The sequence below is a fragment of the Copadichromis virginalis genome, linkage group LG19 (genome assembly GCF_057382275.1).
Source record: "Copadichromis virginalis isolate Kocher_CV1m ecotype Utaka linkage group LG19, C_Virginalis_male_GT1.1, whole genome shotgun sequence".
Classification (NCBI taxonomy): Eukaryota; Metazoa; Chordata; class Actinopteri; order Cichliformes; family Cichlidae; genus Copadichromis; species Copadichromis virginalis.
The window spans coordinates 21571950-21589980 of NC_140636.1; the positions used below are offsets into that span (position 1 = coordinate 21571950).

Here is an 18031-nt window from a genome sequence, read left to right on the forward strand (position 1 = left end):
AACTTATGGGTCTGAAAATGTAAGCCAGTGCTGAGTTTTTTAAACAAGCATTCTTTCTAACAGCCAGCAGGGGGTGTCTCGTCTGGTTGTAAAAATATGATCGTGTAGAAGCCTTTAGGAAAATGTACCTTGTTCTGTAAGATCATTTAACAGTTAAAAAGGTCTCCACTGCTAGTTTCAAGTCTTACTAAACACAACATGATGTTTCTTTTGTAAATTAATGACCATATTAGAGTTAGAAAGAAGGGGTAAATATGCTTATCTTTATATAAAATCTTTGACTGTTAATATAAACCAATCCTGGCTTTTTTTAAATAATTCCATTCCCTCCTCTTGAAACGTCTCTCTCTATAACTCACAAGAACAACCGTAATCCTTTCTAGTGATTTTTCCACTGTGTGTATCTCCATCGCTGACATGCATGCAGACATGCTTGTTGCCATGGATGCTGTGTGAGCCTCAGCAGGCTGCCTGCTCCATTTAGTCGTTTTCTACCTTGTTGAGGATGAAGCGTACGCCCACGCTTCCATCTTTTTATTCCTCTGGAAACTTAACAGGGCGTCAGAGGGCCTCGACAAGCACTGAATCAGTGTGTCAGACTCCCCACTTAACAACCACACAGGCACAGTCTGGGCTGGTGAACACAGGTCTTTTTGTTTTACAGCGGTGCCCAAATCCTCCCCTTCTCTTCCAGTGACATTCCAACTAGAACATTTTCCCTCCATTTTTTTTTTTTTTTTACTGACCTCCTCCTTCAACAAATAATTAAGCAAAGACGAGGCTCAACCTGAAACACACGTCCTCCTTTCAATTGGTTCATGGCATAGACTGTATGTAAAATATGCAAATGGACAATGTGATGCCACTTGTTGGCTTTTTGAAGACAATTTTGATGATAAAATGTGCTAATACTAAGATTCATAAGGTTTCAGTGTGCCAGAATCGACATGCTAAATGTGCAGCAGATCTCCCAAGGCCTGGAAATTAAATAACGCGTTCACATAAATCTTTTCAACACTTTGGGATTCTCAAAGTCCCACTGATATCTTCAACTTACATACCTCCTGCTATACATCAATACATGAGACAGCATGGTTCAAAGGGCATTTGTCCCAGTGGTAAAAAAGAAAAGTGTGTGGATTTAAAACACTAACATTCAGAGACAGACACAAAGAGAAGACGTGGGGGGAGTACGGGGTAATCTTTCAATGCTGGGTTTCCCCGACCTGCCTAAAGTCATCCCGCTGGACAAAGAGGGATGCTCAGAAGTTTCTTTTCCCCCCCATCAGTTTCTGTAATTTTCATCTTTCCTGCTATTCTGTCTTTCTGACATGAAAGCTTGGCAAGTTGCCTCGCCACCCACACGCTCATATGAACTTACACTTACAGTACGACCCAAATATGAGCGGTTAAATATTTGGTTACCTTGTCCTTGGCTTCACTCAGCTGGTCCTCCAGTTCAGAGAAGCTGAAGCCAGCCACCGTGATGAAGTCACCAATCACGGCCACAAACTTATCCCCTCGTTCCCTCGTCCTGCTCTGCTGGTAGTGCAGCTCCTGATGCGGGTAAAACGAGACGAGAGGCGTGTGATTGGTCGGTCTCTGAGGCTGAAGCATGCTTCATTACAATTAGTTTCACTTGAGCTTTCTTGGAACTCGGATGAGCGTATTTGTGCTGTAGCGCTCGTGTTCGCGTGTGGCAGAAAACATGACATGTCGCTTTCTGTGTCGCAGAGCGTGGAACATTACCAGCATTTAAACACCTCGCCCTGCTGCCCATCTCCGCACTACTCGAAAACATAATTACAGACAGGAGAAGAACCGATGGGAGGGAGCGTGACACAAACGCACAACAACTTACCGCCTCCAGTGCCTTCAGTCCACTTCTGATACTATGCACTTCTTTTTCCAACTCTGACAAACTGCAGAAGAAGGAAAGACAAATATGAAGACAACATTTGTTAGCTGTTTATTTATGTGTGTCACAACTCACATTGTCTGTTGCTTTTTATCAAGAATTTCCTCAACATATTAAAAATCATAAACAATTTTACTCAAGTAACAGCTGACACGGTCCTACTGTAACCACATGCAGTCAGAGGGAGAAATGCTCTTTTCCCTCAAGTGAAATATTGCACACTTACTTGACTTTGGCAGCTTCTTGTACGCTGCCGAGGTCCTGCTGGATGTGAAGCGTGTCCGGGTAGTTCTTCTCAAAGATCATGATCAAGTAGTGCAACATGGTTATGTTCCTATCGAATAATAAATAAAAAGAAAAATAGAATCAAGCAAAACAGAATTAACCAAAGTAATTTATGGAAGGATAAGGAATAGCCTCCTTTATTTTTGCTCACTTTATTTAAAACACAGGTCTTTGCTATTATTTCCATACTAACTATAAGATACATCAACATATACAGAAATTGCACTGGCACAAGAGTTGCAGTACATGATATTTACTGATAGATGTGCTCAGTGAGTGCACCCGCTGAGCATGGCACAGTTCTGTGCATGCAACTGATGCAAGCAGTAGCTCTCTTGAGTTAGGATTTAGTATAACTTTGCACAATCAACATCAGTATCTGAGAGGTTTTTTTTACCATTTAAAGATAAGCAATTGCAACATGAACATGAGACAGAGCTGAGATACTTAATCCTAAGGCAAAGGTGTAAAGTAAACTAATAAAAGGAAACAAATGTACTTGTTTCAGTTGTATTAGGGCTTAAGGTTTGAATTATTAGGGCCGTGGGCTCTTTGACTGACAGGTAGATGGAAACACAGCCAGCTGTGGTTGCTAGCTGCCTGCTAGGATTCAGCTCAGCCTGTTAGATCATTGAACTAGATCTCGGGAGCATGTTTGTGCTGCTGGTGTTCTTTAGATAATTTTTAATGCACCTACAACTTTTAATGCTTGCTGTGCGGGTAACTGTACTGACAGACCATCCAAGAAGTCTGTTGTCAGCTTTTAGAAAGTGAAATATTCTTGGATTTTATTCAGCATTTCTATCCGTTTTATGCACCCATAAGTCCTATAAATGCAACTTGCTAACCGAGATTGCTAAAACTGTCAACTAACCTATCCAAATAAACTAAAGCACTTATCCAAATGTAGTCACTCCAATAAACAAGCAGGCCCGCAGCACAAGTCAACACTTGTAACAAAGTGGATTAACTGAAGACAGCCCACCTGTCTATGCTGGACTTGGTGTCAGCGATCTTGTTGAGGCTGGAGATCTTAAACCCGAAGGCGTTGCCTCTCTGGCCTTTGTTCATGAAGTTGCCGAAGGCCAGCACCACCTCCAGGACCTGAGTCAAACGTTTGCTCCGGACCACCTCCTTGGACGCGTTCAGGATGGCTGTAGGAAAATGAAGAGGGAGAAAGAGAGAGAGAGAGAGGGTTGCAGCTGGAGACATCATTTAGCTGGTGACTGATATGTGTGCACTCTCAGCTTTTCATATTACATAACACTCTGGGCTTTCACCATCTCCTTCCATTCTGTTACTCTACTCAAACCCACAGACACGCATACAACCTAAAAATCACCATCCTTTCCTTCATTTCTAACATCCTTCATGATGAGTGATCAATATTTCCCAAAAAAACTGGGCAGCTCGGTGGGGAAACCCATCGAGTCCTTCCATCCATCCATAAAACAGCAGAGGGAGGGAATATTCCAAACATAACTCTGTAGTGTCAGCCTCTTTCCTCCAGAGAGCTGCAAGGTCTGGCAAAGTGCAGGTGGTTCCCTGTCTCCACAGAGGAAACCTCAGTGTGAATGTGAAAATCATTAACAAGTTTCATCTTGTTATTGTTGCAGTTCTTTGTGCTGTGATGCAGCATGGGAATCAGTCTTCTGGCTCTGCTGTCAGGGTTCTGAAAGGCTTCTATTGAACCTGCTGGGTGGTCCAGGGAAATATAGACTCATGCAGAGTATATGACAAAGCAACATGAATAATAAAAGGGGATGAACACTTTATTACGGTCATCCACAAACTGTGGTTTGCAAATATTTTGGGATTCTGGAGGTCTGAGTGGATCCACCAACTCACAGGATGCCTGTACTTTATTTCCAGTCCATCGAGGGATCAGAAGCAGAGGCGCCGAATTCATTTTAGAAGAGGGGATCCAAAAAAAGCAAACAAATAAAGTCTGTATCCAGAGAGATCTGGACCGGAAGTGAAGCTGCTGTTTATGACTAAAAAGCATGTTTTACTACACCGGTGACATTTTTAGAATGTGACCAAAGTGAATAAATACTGTGGACATGACATGCAAAATGTCACTTAAGTAACAGTAACAGTGTTACACACGCGCTGTATGTGTGGTTAATAAAAGCATTTTGCCCGTATTCATTATGTGTGTTAATGCTACATAAAACACAATCTCTGCAAGCTGTGCAAGACATTAAAGACAGTTGACAATTGATTTTCACCACTAGGAGGATGAGGATTTTTTGTGCTTTTTGGCTCCTACTTCAATCACTGGTGATTAGCTGTAACATTTTACTTGTTCCCAGACAATCTGACAAATGTCTCACAGCACACACAAGCTGAACTACCAGTCAGCAAATAAAACGTTGCTCTCATAAGTGATGTGATGCTCATCAAAGGCCAGAAAAAACATTCCGGATTAGCAGAGCAGTGTCTTTAAAGTAGATCTGGCTCAAAGAGACTCAGTCACAACACACCCTGTGCATGCACGTGCATGCACACATGGCTATGAACCTCACTGGAAGCCTTTTCCCTCACTCTTTGAAGTTAGCTGCAGCATTTACAAGAGACGCTCTCCCCTCTTAACATAGGCCAGCTTTCCAAAACAGCCTCCCTGGTAACCTGAAAGCTGGCTTGATGGGGGAAAAAAACCCATACATAGTTGACCGTCCTCTCGCATCATGCACACGCACACACAAATTTAACTCAAAGGTAGGATTGTGAAAAAGCTTTGGTCTTGGTGTTCGCGGCTGATGACATTTCTAGTGTGGGAAACGTTGTTTTGTTTCTGGGTGTGTAACTGTGTGCCCTAAAAAGAAAATAAGTGCTCGAAAATGTAATCTTCTTTTCCATTTTTCTGTCAAACTGCGTCAAAAGACTGTTTGACGACAGTTCTGATGCATGAATCGAATCTAAGGTCAACTAATATTTCTGGCTTTCTAAGGAAAAGCTGCCATTATGCAATATTTTATGACTGTCTCCACCCCATCTCATCTGAAGCAATCAGCTGCAAGCTCTATTCTTGCTCAACATAATCTGTAAAAATAGGTCACAATTACATAACTCCATTTTATGGCAACTGTGTGTGTTTTTGTTTTTCCTCTCATTACTCAGCAGCAGCACTGAGGGGCACTGGCATTACAGTTCTGTTTTAAAAGCCAAATAATCTAGTTAATTTTTCACTGTTTGCTTTTCACTGTTCATATAATTAAACATTTTTTTAACCATATTTCTCTTTTCCTTTAGCTGCCACAAAATTTAAATCCCTGCTGGATTTGGTTTCCTCACATCAGCGCACATGTGCAGCTATGGTGCAGAGAGAAGTAGCAAGAAAAGCCTTGATGAAAACATGAAGCAAAATTTTCATGCACATAGAAAGCCAATGCAATGACCGGGCATTGGCACAAGTTTGAGCAGGGCAACACAAATGGAGGTGAATTCCCGTTTGCACGAGTGAAACTGTCACTGATGTGTTTTATACAAAAATGGGGATCCAAGAAACAAAGTTCATGTTTACATAACCTTACAGTGGCCTGTAAGGTTATGTTTGTTCTTACCTTCAACCTTGGGCTTTGTTTCAGCAAGACGCTCTGCAAACTTCTTCTTAAAGAACAGAGCCTGCAGTCTCTGCTGGTAATGGTCAATTCTGTTGAGGAGAAAAGAGTGACAGAGGGGGGAAATGGGGGGAGGTGAGTTACATCTGTCTCCAGGGGAGTCCAAGTTCAAAGCTAGAAGAGACTCAACTGTGCAAAACTCCCTCTCTCAGTTTTCACTGCATTATCATCCAATAAGCGCCTATCAAAATGGAGAGTTGACAAATGGATTTGTTAAACTTGCTCAAAAGTTCACCAAAGGAGGGGGTGGGGGGGATTTCAAAGAGGGACTCAGGATATTAAATTGCAAAAAAAAGGAACTAACTAATTCCCAGATGTGTTCCTCAGACCAGCGGATATGTGGTCAAAAGGGTAGTAGCAGAGGAAACAAAGCAGAAAGGTGATATTTCATTAAAAGGAAACAAATAGATTTGTCTGTCAGGAAAAAACGAGTTCTGAGAACTAGAACAGCATCCAGGAAAAAGGCATTGATTTAGGCATTGGTGTTACTACAGTTGTCAAAACAAGACTAGTTTCTTCAGCTAAAAAAAAGAATCACACCCAAGCTTGAGGCTTGTTTGGGATTCCACCCTTGTCTCCGTGCATTGAAAGCTATCAATTTAGCACCCATTCCCTGACTGGATGATCTTTTCTTTTTGCATTAAATCTGTTGCAGCTTCTTAGAAATTAAGTTCCTTTAAAATTAGTAAATTAAAACTGCAGTGAAACATATGAATTATGCGCCTAACCTAGCATGGATGTTGTTACCTGAAGCTGAGTATCACACTATGTTTACCTGCTCATCTCAAAGAGGAAGCGATCAGCTCGGGCCATTCTCTCCAGCTCATGTTTGTGCTCCTCCAACAGGTCGATATCACTTTTCTCTGGGACAAACTTCAAAAGCTAGAAAGACAACAAGAATCCAAAAGTTCACGCAGAAGACTGTTGGCAGCATTTTAAACGACAGAATCGGGTCTGTTTTAATGCCGTGGAGCAACAATATTTAACAACAGATTGTAGCTTTGTGCCTTGTGTACAAAGATTTCACAGGCTGCTCTTAATCTAATCATGAAATTAGCAACTGTAGATAATCTGCAAATTCTTCTTTATTTTACATTTAGACACATTATTGTTAAACTCCATGCAGTGAACAACGTCTCATTTTTTTACTTCTACTCTTTGCGAAATGTTTCACCTTGTTATTTTACTTTACAATAATGCACCAATCCCAACTAAATATATTATTAAGATTTACTAACTATTGCATTCTGCTTTTATTCACTTTTTTTTTTTTTTTTACATTGCCTCAGACTTTGAAGCTTGATTATCATCAATAATTACATTTTCTTCCCATAATAAAGCAAGTATAGGGACATTGTTTTGACCCAACCAGTCGCAAAAAACCTGAAAAGCTTATTTTCACTGGACCATACCTGCTCCAGCATATCTTTAGCAAGCTCTTCTCTCTCATCCATCTCCAGGATTGCCCTCTTGATTTCTTCATTGCTCATTTTTAATCTAAAGGGTAAAAAAAACAACAACTTTATTACAGTAAAAGAACTACTAGTGGACTAGCTCATTGCTCATAATACCAGCCTGGACCAGTGACAAACCCCGGGAACACTGCCAGCTGTTTTCAGTGCATCTGATCACTGAGCCGGGTTGCAATCAATAACAGCATTGTTAGTCTGTGCAGCAAACCCCTTATTGACCAACTGCTGACCCCATTTGGGTCTAGTCTGTAGCCCAGGGTCATTTGCTATTGACTCGAAAAGGAGTTCAGGGACCACGCTGATGTTTTGTCAGACACACAAAGAGCTCAGAAAGCATATGTATTGATCTGTAGAGGGGGGTAGAGCTTAAATTCTCAAAAGGGTTTCGGACCAGCGCTATTAGGAGACAGACAAATAGGAGCCATATTGCCAAGTGGATCTTAAATGATGACAATTGATTCGGGTACAGATGCAGAGGGATTCAAAAGCCCTTGGGTGGGGGACTAGGGTTGAATAAATGCGAGTTAATATAATGTAAGCGACTCAATGTAGAGTCTGCTTGTAGCTGAATGTGTAATAATAGACCGGATTTTCACAGTAGAAATCAGAACATTACTTTCCAAGATGTTGCTTTAGCTATATAATGCTTTCAGATAAAGATGTATGGATTGAGTTACACTCACAGATGGCCTAGGTGTCCATTAAAAACACATTTCTGGCTCTAGATGCATGAGGCCATCATTCCAAGCAGCTCCCACACAGAGTTAGTGCTCTAACCCCTGACCTAATGTTACTTATTTATCAGTGGTCTGCACTGAGGCCATTTCTTCAGCACTATAAAACTAATTAGCAGATAATTACTGTGGCTGAGTGAGCTCGAACCACTGCAAATACAACAAAGCAAAAACATAAAATAAAATAAAATAAAAACAACAAACATGCTGCAAGTAGTCCAGGGAAAAAAAAGCTGGGAAAGTCTTGGAAACAGTCATGTTGGACCTAAGCTGAAGGAATTAGCTGGAAAAGATAGGTTTCCAGAGAAGATCTGAATATGAGTAAAAAGAAAAGATTAAAAAGGCCTAAGTGAAAAGGTCCGGTTAGAGTTACACTAGGCATGAATCTAGAAATCAGGACTAAAAAGCTACTGGTTTAATGACCTAAGCGAACCAGGCTTAAGAGTGTTCCAGGTCTGAGAAATAACCTGAGGCTATATGTTTCACTTGTTTATAATATTTTAAATATTTTTTTATAAAATTATTGCTTAATTTAATGAGGAGGTATCCAATATAACACTGTCACCATAGGCAAAAATATTCCTACATTTACTTCTCAGCTATCAGGAAATAAGCCTGCACACTTCAAAATAAAACCAATAATCTCTCCAGACTGTAGTGGAGACTGGATGTAATAAAAGCATGAAAGACCTTCTCAAGCTCGTTAAAATAAAGAAAGAAATAAAAGCCGTCTCATTGAAGAAAATAATCAAATATGAAGCCAACATTCTTCATATGAGATTTGCATGCTGAGAAGAGTCCGGTGTCAGCGATACATGTATATGTGAGAGGACAAACAAACCTTTAGCTTTGAAATAACCGGATCTATAAGTCTAATTCAAGAGAAAAATTAAAAAAATAAAGCCGGACTTTTTTAGCATAACAGTTACAATTTGTTACAGCATTTACAGAAGACTGACATGTATGTCATACGTTAGTGTAATCTGTATAAGAGTAACTCAAAAGGCAGCCTTGCAAGTTGCAGCGCATCGAGATCTCACAGCAGATGCTAATCAGCTGCTTACTGATGATGCGATACACTATGATTAATCATTCAAGCCGAAGCCCCTTACTTTGAAAGCAGGATGACACAATTCTGTGCACGTCTGCCATCAATGACTGACAGCTCTTTGACCTTCCGCGTGCTGACGTATATGTCATCCATCGAGCCAGTCTCTTTCTGCAGAAAGACAGAAAAACAGATTACGTTTTGCTCGCATAAAATGCAAAGCGTGCACACTGTAACGTCTTTTCCTCGCATCTGCATGACATCTTTAGCTGGTTGAGAGACGACCCCTTCTGAGCGTTTAACAATGTGATAATTTAGAACAGATTCACGAAACTCTGCTTTAAACTACCAAAGACAGTTTGTTGCAGTTGTTTAATCATTTATCAAACTCAGACTAAAAGGCTGCACTCTGGCCAAACACTTTAGTCATTCCCCCGACCTGTTTTTGCAGTTTTCTGAGGCCATAACGCACATCTCATTAAACATTATAAACTCCTTGACTCAGGATGCGAAGGGGCATGAAAACATGTGACACAAGCTGTGGAACAAAAAAATAAATAAACTCTACAGCAGGTCTTGGGCGAGGACATTTTTTTGGTGAGTCACCATTGCAAATCCAATGCAGGCAAACCTATAAACTTTGCAGAGCAACAGGAAACATGGCTGATAGCTTGATGTAAGCCAGTCAGATATTTCTGTAAGCTCTGCACAAATGTAGTATTAAAATGCACCAGGGGAAAGAACACATGTCTGAGAGGACTGCATGTTAAACGCATTCTATTTATGGTCCGATCTGCTTTCCTCCCTGCCAGAAAATGTTCTTCCTGAGGTCGTTGAGTATGACATTTGTAAAACAGATGTGGCTTGTAAAGAAAGTGTCGTTTTTCCATGCCCGTGCTGACCCAAGGTGCCTGGCAGCCAACTGAGGTTGGCACCGGGTTAGGGGGACAACTCCCATTCACTGAAAACTGCCAAAGCCCTCTCTGCACAAGCGGTGAAAGCTATTGTGCCAACTTAACCAAGTGTAACTGGAGACTTTATCTTTTCTAACAGCTATGAAGTAACAGTGATGGAAATGTGGCGTTTACAATTGCATATTCAGGCTTTTTCCAGCTGAGATTATAATGAATAATTAAAGAAATTAAAGATGATTATTGTAATTATGGTAATCAACACAATAACAAAAAGGCAAGATAAGGAGTAATAAGGCAGTGATGATTGGGATTAATGTGGACCCTCTACTCATTTGTATTGGCACCATTATATTATCCAGTGATGAAAATCATATCTTTAACACTGGAGAATTATTAACCTTAGTTTAAAGCAGTGGAAAATAATCTGATTTATGAAGCGTGTATGACATAAGATAGTTTGCTGGAAGTTTTCTGCACTTCTAGAGAGATGCCAGGAGAAACCTGAGACCAACTGGCTTCAAAATAAAAAAATAAAAAAAATAAAAAAAAGACCACTTTTAGTTAATTTTTCTGAGGATTTTTTTCCCCCCCCCAAATTCTCCACCGTGCTCACTGGTTAATGTTGTTGCTAAATTTGGTTTTACTCCACTCACCGAGACTCTTTTGGTGAAGAAAGCTTTGGCTGGAAATGGTGCTAACAAGGGCAGTGAGATTGAACGGAAACTGCAAAACCATGGGCCATAAAACCAAAACAATTATCTTAAAGAAACCGTAAGCCTGTTTCAGCAAAAACAAAACACAAAATCAATAGGTTTTTATACTAGGTGACCACTTTGGTGCCTAAACTGACCAAACAGAGAATGGAAAAAAAGTAATTAAGATAAGATCTCGAATGGCACACAAACTTGTGTTTCCTGGTTAAAAGTCATTTATCTGATTTGGACCAACACCACACCCTCTGCCTCTCTTTACTGCCTTTGTAGTACTAGAGCCTAGAATTAAGCTGAAAACAAAGCCAACACAAAAAATTGCAGTTCCTCTAGTGGCCTCTAGTGGCCACTAGTGATCGCTAGCTCCCACAGTGTGTCAAACCGCAAAAACTTGCATGTTAAACCATTTAAGTTTACAGCAAACATAAACATGTGTACAGCTTGGTAAAAAAAATGGTTCATAAAAATTTTACAGTGCCTAATTTCTTTTCTTTTTTTAATAACTTCTCCACCTGGATATTGGCGGCTTTGTTAGAGAGGTATATGCCCACATAGGTAATGGATGCTTGTAGCTGTCTTGCTACACTATGTTTGTGAAATTGGTGCCTTCTGGATAATTACTAATATAAATATCTAGGAATTAATATGATTGTTGGATGTGCAATTGTATGGACCATACAGCAGTTCTGGTTGGTTTTAATGTTTCCTTAGTCTGTTAGCAAAATTAGCAGATATGTGGGTCTGTCTATTGCAAACAAGCTAGCTCGCATTTGCTGCTAACATATTAGTCCACTGTCATCTAAATATAGTAACTTCTGGCTCCAAAAAGCCAGCATGGTGGTAATGGTAATGCTAATCTTACAGCTTTACAATGTCCCCAAAGCCAAAAGGTGATATCACTATGGCCACATCCATCTTTGATATACAGTCTGTGGTTTTTGCATATCAACTCCACACAATGCTAGAGAGATATTTGATTTGACTGATGTTTTTGTTCTAACATATTTAGGTATAATAATGTTGAGAAACGTTCAGGGCTGCAGTGCATGTGTTCTGTCGTTAAGCTATGAGAATGCTTTGGCATTAGGAAACTGCACAGGATAATTTTATGTCATAACTTTTACACTGTATGACTTATCATTAATATTCAAAATCTTGATGCTAAAGTATGCCGATCAAAGTTCATACATTCAAACCCATTCATTACACTATTCTAGCTGGCTGGCTGCTTCTTTGTTGCAGAAGAGAAAATAACAGAGAAATAAAGATGGTTGAGAAGCTAGAGGATTTAAACTCACCTGTTTGAAGGATTGGTTAGTGAGCAGGTCCTGCCCAGGCAGTCGAAGAGTGCAGAAAGACACAAAAAAAAAATTGAAAACACATGCAAAGATTAGCACATCAAGCAGAAAAAAGGTGGTGGCTAGAGCAAAGAAATATAACTACGCACACTACAAGCTGAAGCCGGGAAGCCCTCTGTGAGAAAAATCATCTACCGTCCGAGTCATCAGGGGCTCATGAATCTAAACCTCTCTGTACTGCATAAATTTGGTTTCTGTCTTCTCAAAGAGGTCATGATTGTTATAATGAATTCTTTTGATTGCATCTACATCTGCCTTGACGTGGAAAAACACAACCATGAAAAATGACTGCGGTAACTAATCCTACCGAGGGCAAATGTAAACAAAAGCCCATTTTTAAAGTAGGACCAGTGACAAGCTTAACATAAGTAATTATGCCATGAATAAACACTGCAATACTGTCCAGCTGAATCAAATCTAGCCAAATGGAATCGAGTTGTCAAAGCCAGGAAGATGTTGGGTTTTATGTGGCTACGTCCATAGAGATCTGAATTTAACCGTTGGCCTGTGCCAATAAAAACCTGCTCTGTATAAATAAATACCCACAGTAAATCACTGTCAGAAACAACCTCAAGTGACCCATTCCTCTTTAATAAAAGCCTGCAAAGAGAGGATGGGCTTAAGGCTGTCAGAAGGCTTTTAAGCGACACTGTAAAATACATTACAAAGGAATTCAACAATTTTAATGCTTCAAAAGAGACTTTGCATTGAGCCAACTAATTAGAGCAAATTAACATTCCACTTAAACATATTTAAATCTGTGTAATATATCAGTTGGTGTAATTCCACCCAGTATTACCACATGACAAGTGGTGTGCAATTAGTTTGTGGCACAGAGGGGTGTAATTGCGCCGCACTGTATGGTGTTGCCACCAAGACAATTATCCTATTAGTTAGTGCCATGATTTAGTGAATGCCCTCTTTATTTTAGCTTTGGTAAAAAGTTTCCTGTATCGTGACTCCTCGTGACTTCAGCGGTTTCCTACATGTCGCCCTGATTCATGAGCCCATGAAGAACCAGTCAAGGTCTCACACAAATGCTCTGCAGACACTAGTGCAAAGCAGCAGCTCTGTGGCATCTCTACAATAAGGCATTCAGCAGTGAACAGCTGCTCATGTTAGCCCGGAGCTGGACCTTGGCGCTCTCAAGAGTTCCTTTTTACACAACCCACCCTTTAGCCTGTCACACACACTTTCAGTAATACACACAGTTCAAGAATCTAGGCCAATATGGTACTCCACACACACAAAACAATTGCTTATATGCACACACTCTCACACTCACTTCCAAGTCATAAAACTACAAGCCACTTCCAAACAAATCCAAACCTGTTGTCTCTGATATGCTGAAAACATCTTCTCTATGTCTTTCAGGTCGAGGATCTTGAAAGCTCTCAGATCATCAATGTCGCTCCAGATGGTGCCATTGACCATGTTCTAAAAACAGGGTGGAGTGACATAAGAGGTTCATGCATATACACTGATTCATTCACAACTGCTCATTTTAAAACTGTTACAGTTCAAAATATGAGGTCAGCATATGTACAAACAAAATTTTCAGGCTTCAGACTGCTCTAAACACTCCACTTCAGGATGTTTTTTCATCCTCTCCTCTGTGGGATGTCACAGAGTGGGGACATCCTTACATGGTTGCTGAGGCAGACAGCTTAGACTGTGAGCACAGAAGCTGAGTGAAGTGGTAGATGGGACCTAGAATATGATGAACTGAAGGTGAACTGAAATGAAGATGCAGTGTTACATAAAAAAGGAGAAAAGAAAACCTCTGAGGCTGAAAAAGCAAATGTAGAAGTTCCAAAAAATACATTTCCACAAAGCAGATATGCAAGTTACCAGAACGCCAAAGTTGAGCCTTCAAAATGAGACTCCATCTTTCCATCTTTTATATACAGTCTATGCCCAGAAGAGTCCAAAAATGATAATGTAGACAGCGAAAGCAGAATACGTCCACTTTAAGTGCTGATTTGAGTTTTATTATAATTCATATCCACTTCATATTTATTTTTGCTATTTCAGAGTAGTAGAAGTAATACTAGAAGTACTAAAGAGGAAAATTTTCTTATTTTGACAACAATATACAAACATATATATGTCAGAAAATTAATGGCCGGGCATGTTCACCTTTTATACACAAACGATAGTTCAACCCTTTTATGTAATTTTGGGAAAACCATGGCTTGAATGACCCCCACCCTTTAGTTTAACAATGCAGTTTTCCATGTTCACTCACCTCTCCTAGTTTGGCCCAGTTGAAGGACTTCAAAGGATGTGAAGGCTGAGGGATGGACTTGGAGTGCATGCTGCTCATCGAGTTAAACGATGAGGGAATGGGAGGAGGCGGAGCTCCAAAAATAGGTGGGGCTCCTGGTGGAGGAGGTGGTGCCCCAGGTGGAGGAGGTGGAGGTGGGGGAGGCGGGCAACTGAATGGTAGAGGAGGTGGGGGTGGAGGAAAGCCGCATGTCATGGGTAGTGGAGGCGGAGGCATAGGGCCGCCAGGAGGAGGAGGGGGAGGTGGGAAGGATACATTTCCGCCCTGCTGGAGGTCAAATGAAAGATCAGTTACTAAATAAACCGTAAAAAAGGGATTACAAATTACTTTAAATTGATGAATAAATTAAACATTAAACATTAGCAGCTCACAGCGATGTCATTGATGCGCGACGACAGGTCTAGCACTTGTTCCCGGGCCGAGCGCAGCTCCACACCTTCACGCTGTAGTTTATCCTTCATCTTGTTCAAAGTCTTCATCATGTCCTCTTTTTCCTGCGTTTTGGTCTCACACTCCCGCTCTTTCCGCTCCAGTTTAGCTAGCAGCTCTGCATGCTCTAAAATCAAACAGTGGTGGAGCAATGGGTTGGCACGGTGTTAGCAGATTTGGATAACAGTGAATACAGGCAAGAAGAAAGATAAAACCATGATGGATTCTGGTGAACTTTAGCTTTACCTTTTCTGAATTTCTCTGCTTGTTCTCGCCATTGTTTCACCTCATTTTCATTGACCAACCTGTGAGGCAGACAGACAAGAATAAGCACAGAGAAAGTGGACACTGGTCTGCAAAGAATTCTTGCATATAAGAGGAAACTTCAGTCCAAACATGTCAATACAGGACATTTGAGAAACCCATTGATCAGGGTTACTTCTGCTTTACTTCATCTTTGCGAGAGGGATTGAGATTTATTTCCTGCATTGACCGGTTTGTTGCGGTTTCCTCTTTTAAGCATCGTTATACAGCATTAGTGCTCAAATAAAACCTGTCAGTTATCTGTTATGAGTTCTAACTCCTGGTTCTTGGCTCAGATTGAGGTTATGTTTAGTTTTAAAATTAAGGTTAAGGAGGTAAGGAATGCGCATTGCCGATTATTGTACATGTAAACAAAAAACACAAATATGAGATATAAGTGTAAGTTAATAAATATATTGTATTTAGTGGGATTTTTTTTTAATTGTAGGAGAATAGTGGAAAGTGAAACCTTGAGCTCCACTGGTAGCTTTGGCTAGAGTTGAGAGAAAAACATGTTGCATCATCACTACTCACAGAAAAGCTGTTCTTAACAAGGAGCCTAAATACATAAAATATTAGACAATCAATGCACCAAAAATAGGATTGTAATAATAAATAATATAATTAAAAACATAATTATTTTTTAAAAGAAGAAATTTATTTTTCCATTAATTGCTGTGTTTTGATTTATTTGCGTGAATTTATCAGTTTACCCACTTAAATTTAGTTTTTTGTTTTTTTAAACTTAACTTGTTAAATAATACATTAAGAAAATAGATGTAACTATGATTATATTAAAATACAATAGTTACAATAATTAAAATATTGCTTTCATTTATTTTTCATTATTTTTTATAATCTATTCAACAATTTAAACCAAAAAACAACAGGTAAAGATTTAGATTGTAAATATAAATTGTAATTTATTCATATATTTATTTATTTGGTTTTCATAGTTTTGGAAGTTTTGGATAATTTTGGCACTTTTGGTCCTCCATAGAATGACACAGAGGACAATAATACCACTGTGATGATGGTTCACACTTAAAGGCATCAATTCACACCAGGAAAGCAAACTGGGCATTAGTCAGTTTCGGGGCCTTTAAAGTGGTCGTGTTTAAAAGGATCCAACTGATTAAAACAAAAAGACACAATCAGTTTTTCTTGACTGGTCAAATAAACATTTTTGCATGACTGTGGAAAAATGTGATTTGTACAAGAGCGTCAATTCTGGGGTCGGGCACACGTGTGAGTATTCAGAGCCGTCGTCATAGTGACCACAGATGATGAATGACTTTGTCTCCCGGCTGTTTTAACAGTTGTTTTAACATGCGCTCCACCATCTGAGCTAACACGGCACTAGTCATATGTTTTTACCCGTTAACCGTCAGGACCTCCTGCGTGTAGCCGATCCGGTAAGGAAATCTCAGCTTATGCACGCTTTTTCCAGGCAACATTTATTTGAAGTGAGTTTATGGAAACAAGAAGAGGCTGGCAGCAAATGTAAAGTGAGGGGAAGGTTTCAACCATTCTGATGCATCTTCAGTTGATAGCAATGGGCATCCAGGCTCAGATGCAGCATCCAAGTTTGCATTCTGATCGCTACTGGAAAGAATTCTGCTCAAGCGTGCTGATTGCACTAACAACAGTGGGTGAATACTTCACCAAGCTACATGTTTTATGGTGCTTTCACCACAAAGACTAAACACATTCATCTGTTATGGTAAGCTTGCTTTTAAAAATAACAAAAATGAGGAGAACTGAAGAGAAGAATGACAGCACCAAGTTACAGCAAAGACAGAGCTCTAAATTCAGTCTGTGTGCACTTGTCATGTACCGAGTCCCTGACTTAGCAATGATCATTTGGCTGTGCAAACCTTCTCCTTCCAAGCCATAACGCTTCCCCCTTGTCTGCCTCGCTGCACCTGAACATGGCTGACTTGGCCCAACAGCCCTCCTAATGCGATTAGAACAATTTCCTTTTGATCTCTGGCTTCCACTTCCATGCCAGTTCACGCACAGAGCAAGGTTTCCTCCGATTCAGTCCAAGACCCCCTGCTGCCACCTTCACATCACCTCAGCTTCCTGTAAAATTACATTCCCTGCTCCCTTTTACCACGTGCTCCTCTGCAATAGCCTGCAAAACCCTGTGGTTTATTGTATATGTATATGCTCCTCTGTACTAAAACACCATATTCCAGTGTTTATCTCTCCCAATCTTTGATATAGAAGAAACACATGATATCAGGGCTTTGATCTCTGTTGCTAGTGATGCTGATTAAATGCATTAACTACAAGATTTTCTCAGAAAGTTGGAGTGTTTACAGTACTGGGGGATGAGGAGAAGCTTTTGAAAAAGGCATTGAGTGGTTGATTGACTTGAATCATCACTTGCAACAATCATTTCCAACCTTTTCCCAGTGGGCATGAGGTACAAGCAGCCCTGGCAGGGTATCAATCAAGATCCTGTCATATAAATACATTACTATAGTAAAAAGCTTCATTAGCGATCACGTGTCCACTGTTGATTAATGAGAGATTTCACTCACATGCGAATGATGTTCTTTACATTGAAGTTGTCCAGAGGGGAGATATCAGGGTCCTCTCCCTTGTCGTCCTGCATGACGATCTGCTGGAGGATCCGGTCTAAGAGCTGCCAGTGCTGCAGGGTGCCACCACTACGCTTATCTGTTTTTTTAGGGGTTTTTTTCATGAATAAAAAGCTCAAAAAGCTCAATATAAAAAGATGAACACTGAAGCAAAGTATAGCCTTGAAATACTTGATGTCTTTTCTCCCCAGGTAAATGTGAGTACTCACAGGGCATCTGCAGACAGTGTTGCAGGATGGAGAGGAGGTGTGGGTAGGAATCAGTGTGGCTCAGCTTCTTCTTGATCAGCTCAAACATGGCACCAGCACTTTTAGTATCTACATGGGTCTGTTGAGTAAACA

The 18031-nt window shown here is 40.2% G+C and overlaps 1 protein-coding gene across 8 annotated transcripts in view; it reads right to left on the reverse strand.

Moving 5' to 3' along the window:
• daam2 (dishevelled associated activator of morphogenesis 2) overlaps positions 1-18031 on the reverse strand; it is a 111167-nt gene that overhangs the window by 8847 nt on the left and 84289 nt on the right. For 2 of the 8 annotated variants that reach the window (XM_085440741.1, XM_085440742.1), the window contains exons 10-25: positions 17900-18017; positions 17631-17769; positions 15551-15574; positions 15025-15083; positions 14721-14905; positions 14311-14616; positions 13392-13499; positions 12003-12032; positions 9145-9251; positions 7239-7323; positions 6602-6708; positions 5770-5858; positions 3189-3357; positions 2145-2252; positions 1862-1922; positions 1426-1557 (exon numbers count right to left, since the gene is read on the reverse strand). In XM_085440741.1, the coding sequence (XP_085296867.1) occupies positions 1426-1557; positions 1862-1922; positions 2145-2252; positions 3189-3357; positions 5770-5858; positions 6602-6708; positions 7239-7323; positions 9145-9251; positions 12003-12032; positions 13392-13499; positions 14311-14616; positions 14721-14905; positions 15025-15083; positions 15551-15574; positions 17631-17769; positions 17900-18017 (1827 nt within the window). The remainder of the gene's footprint in view (positions 1-1425; positions 1558-1861; positions 1923-2144; positions 2253-3188; positions 3358-5769; positions 5859-6601; positions 6709-7238; positions 7324-9144; positions 9252-12002; positions 12033-13391; positions 13500-14310; positions 14617-14720; positions 14906-15024; positions 15084-15550; positions 15575-17630; positions 17770-17899; positions 18018-18031) is intronic. The other 6 variants (XM_085440743.1, XM_085440745.1, XM_085440744.1 and 3 more) reach the window with 6 other exon arrangements.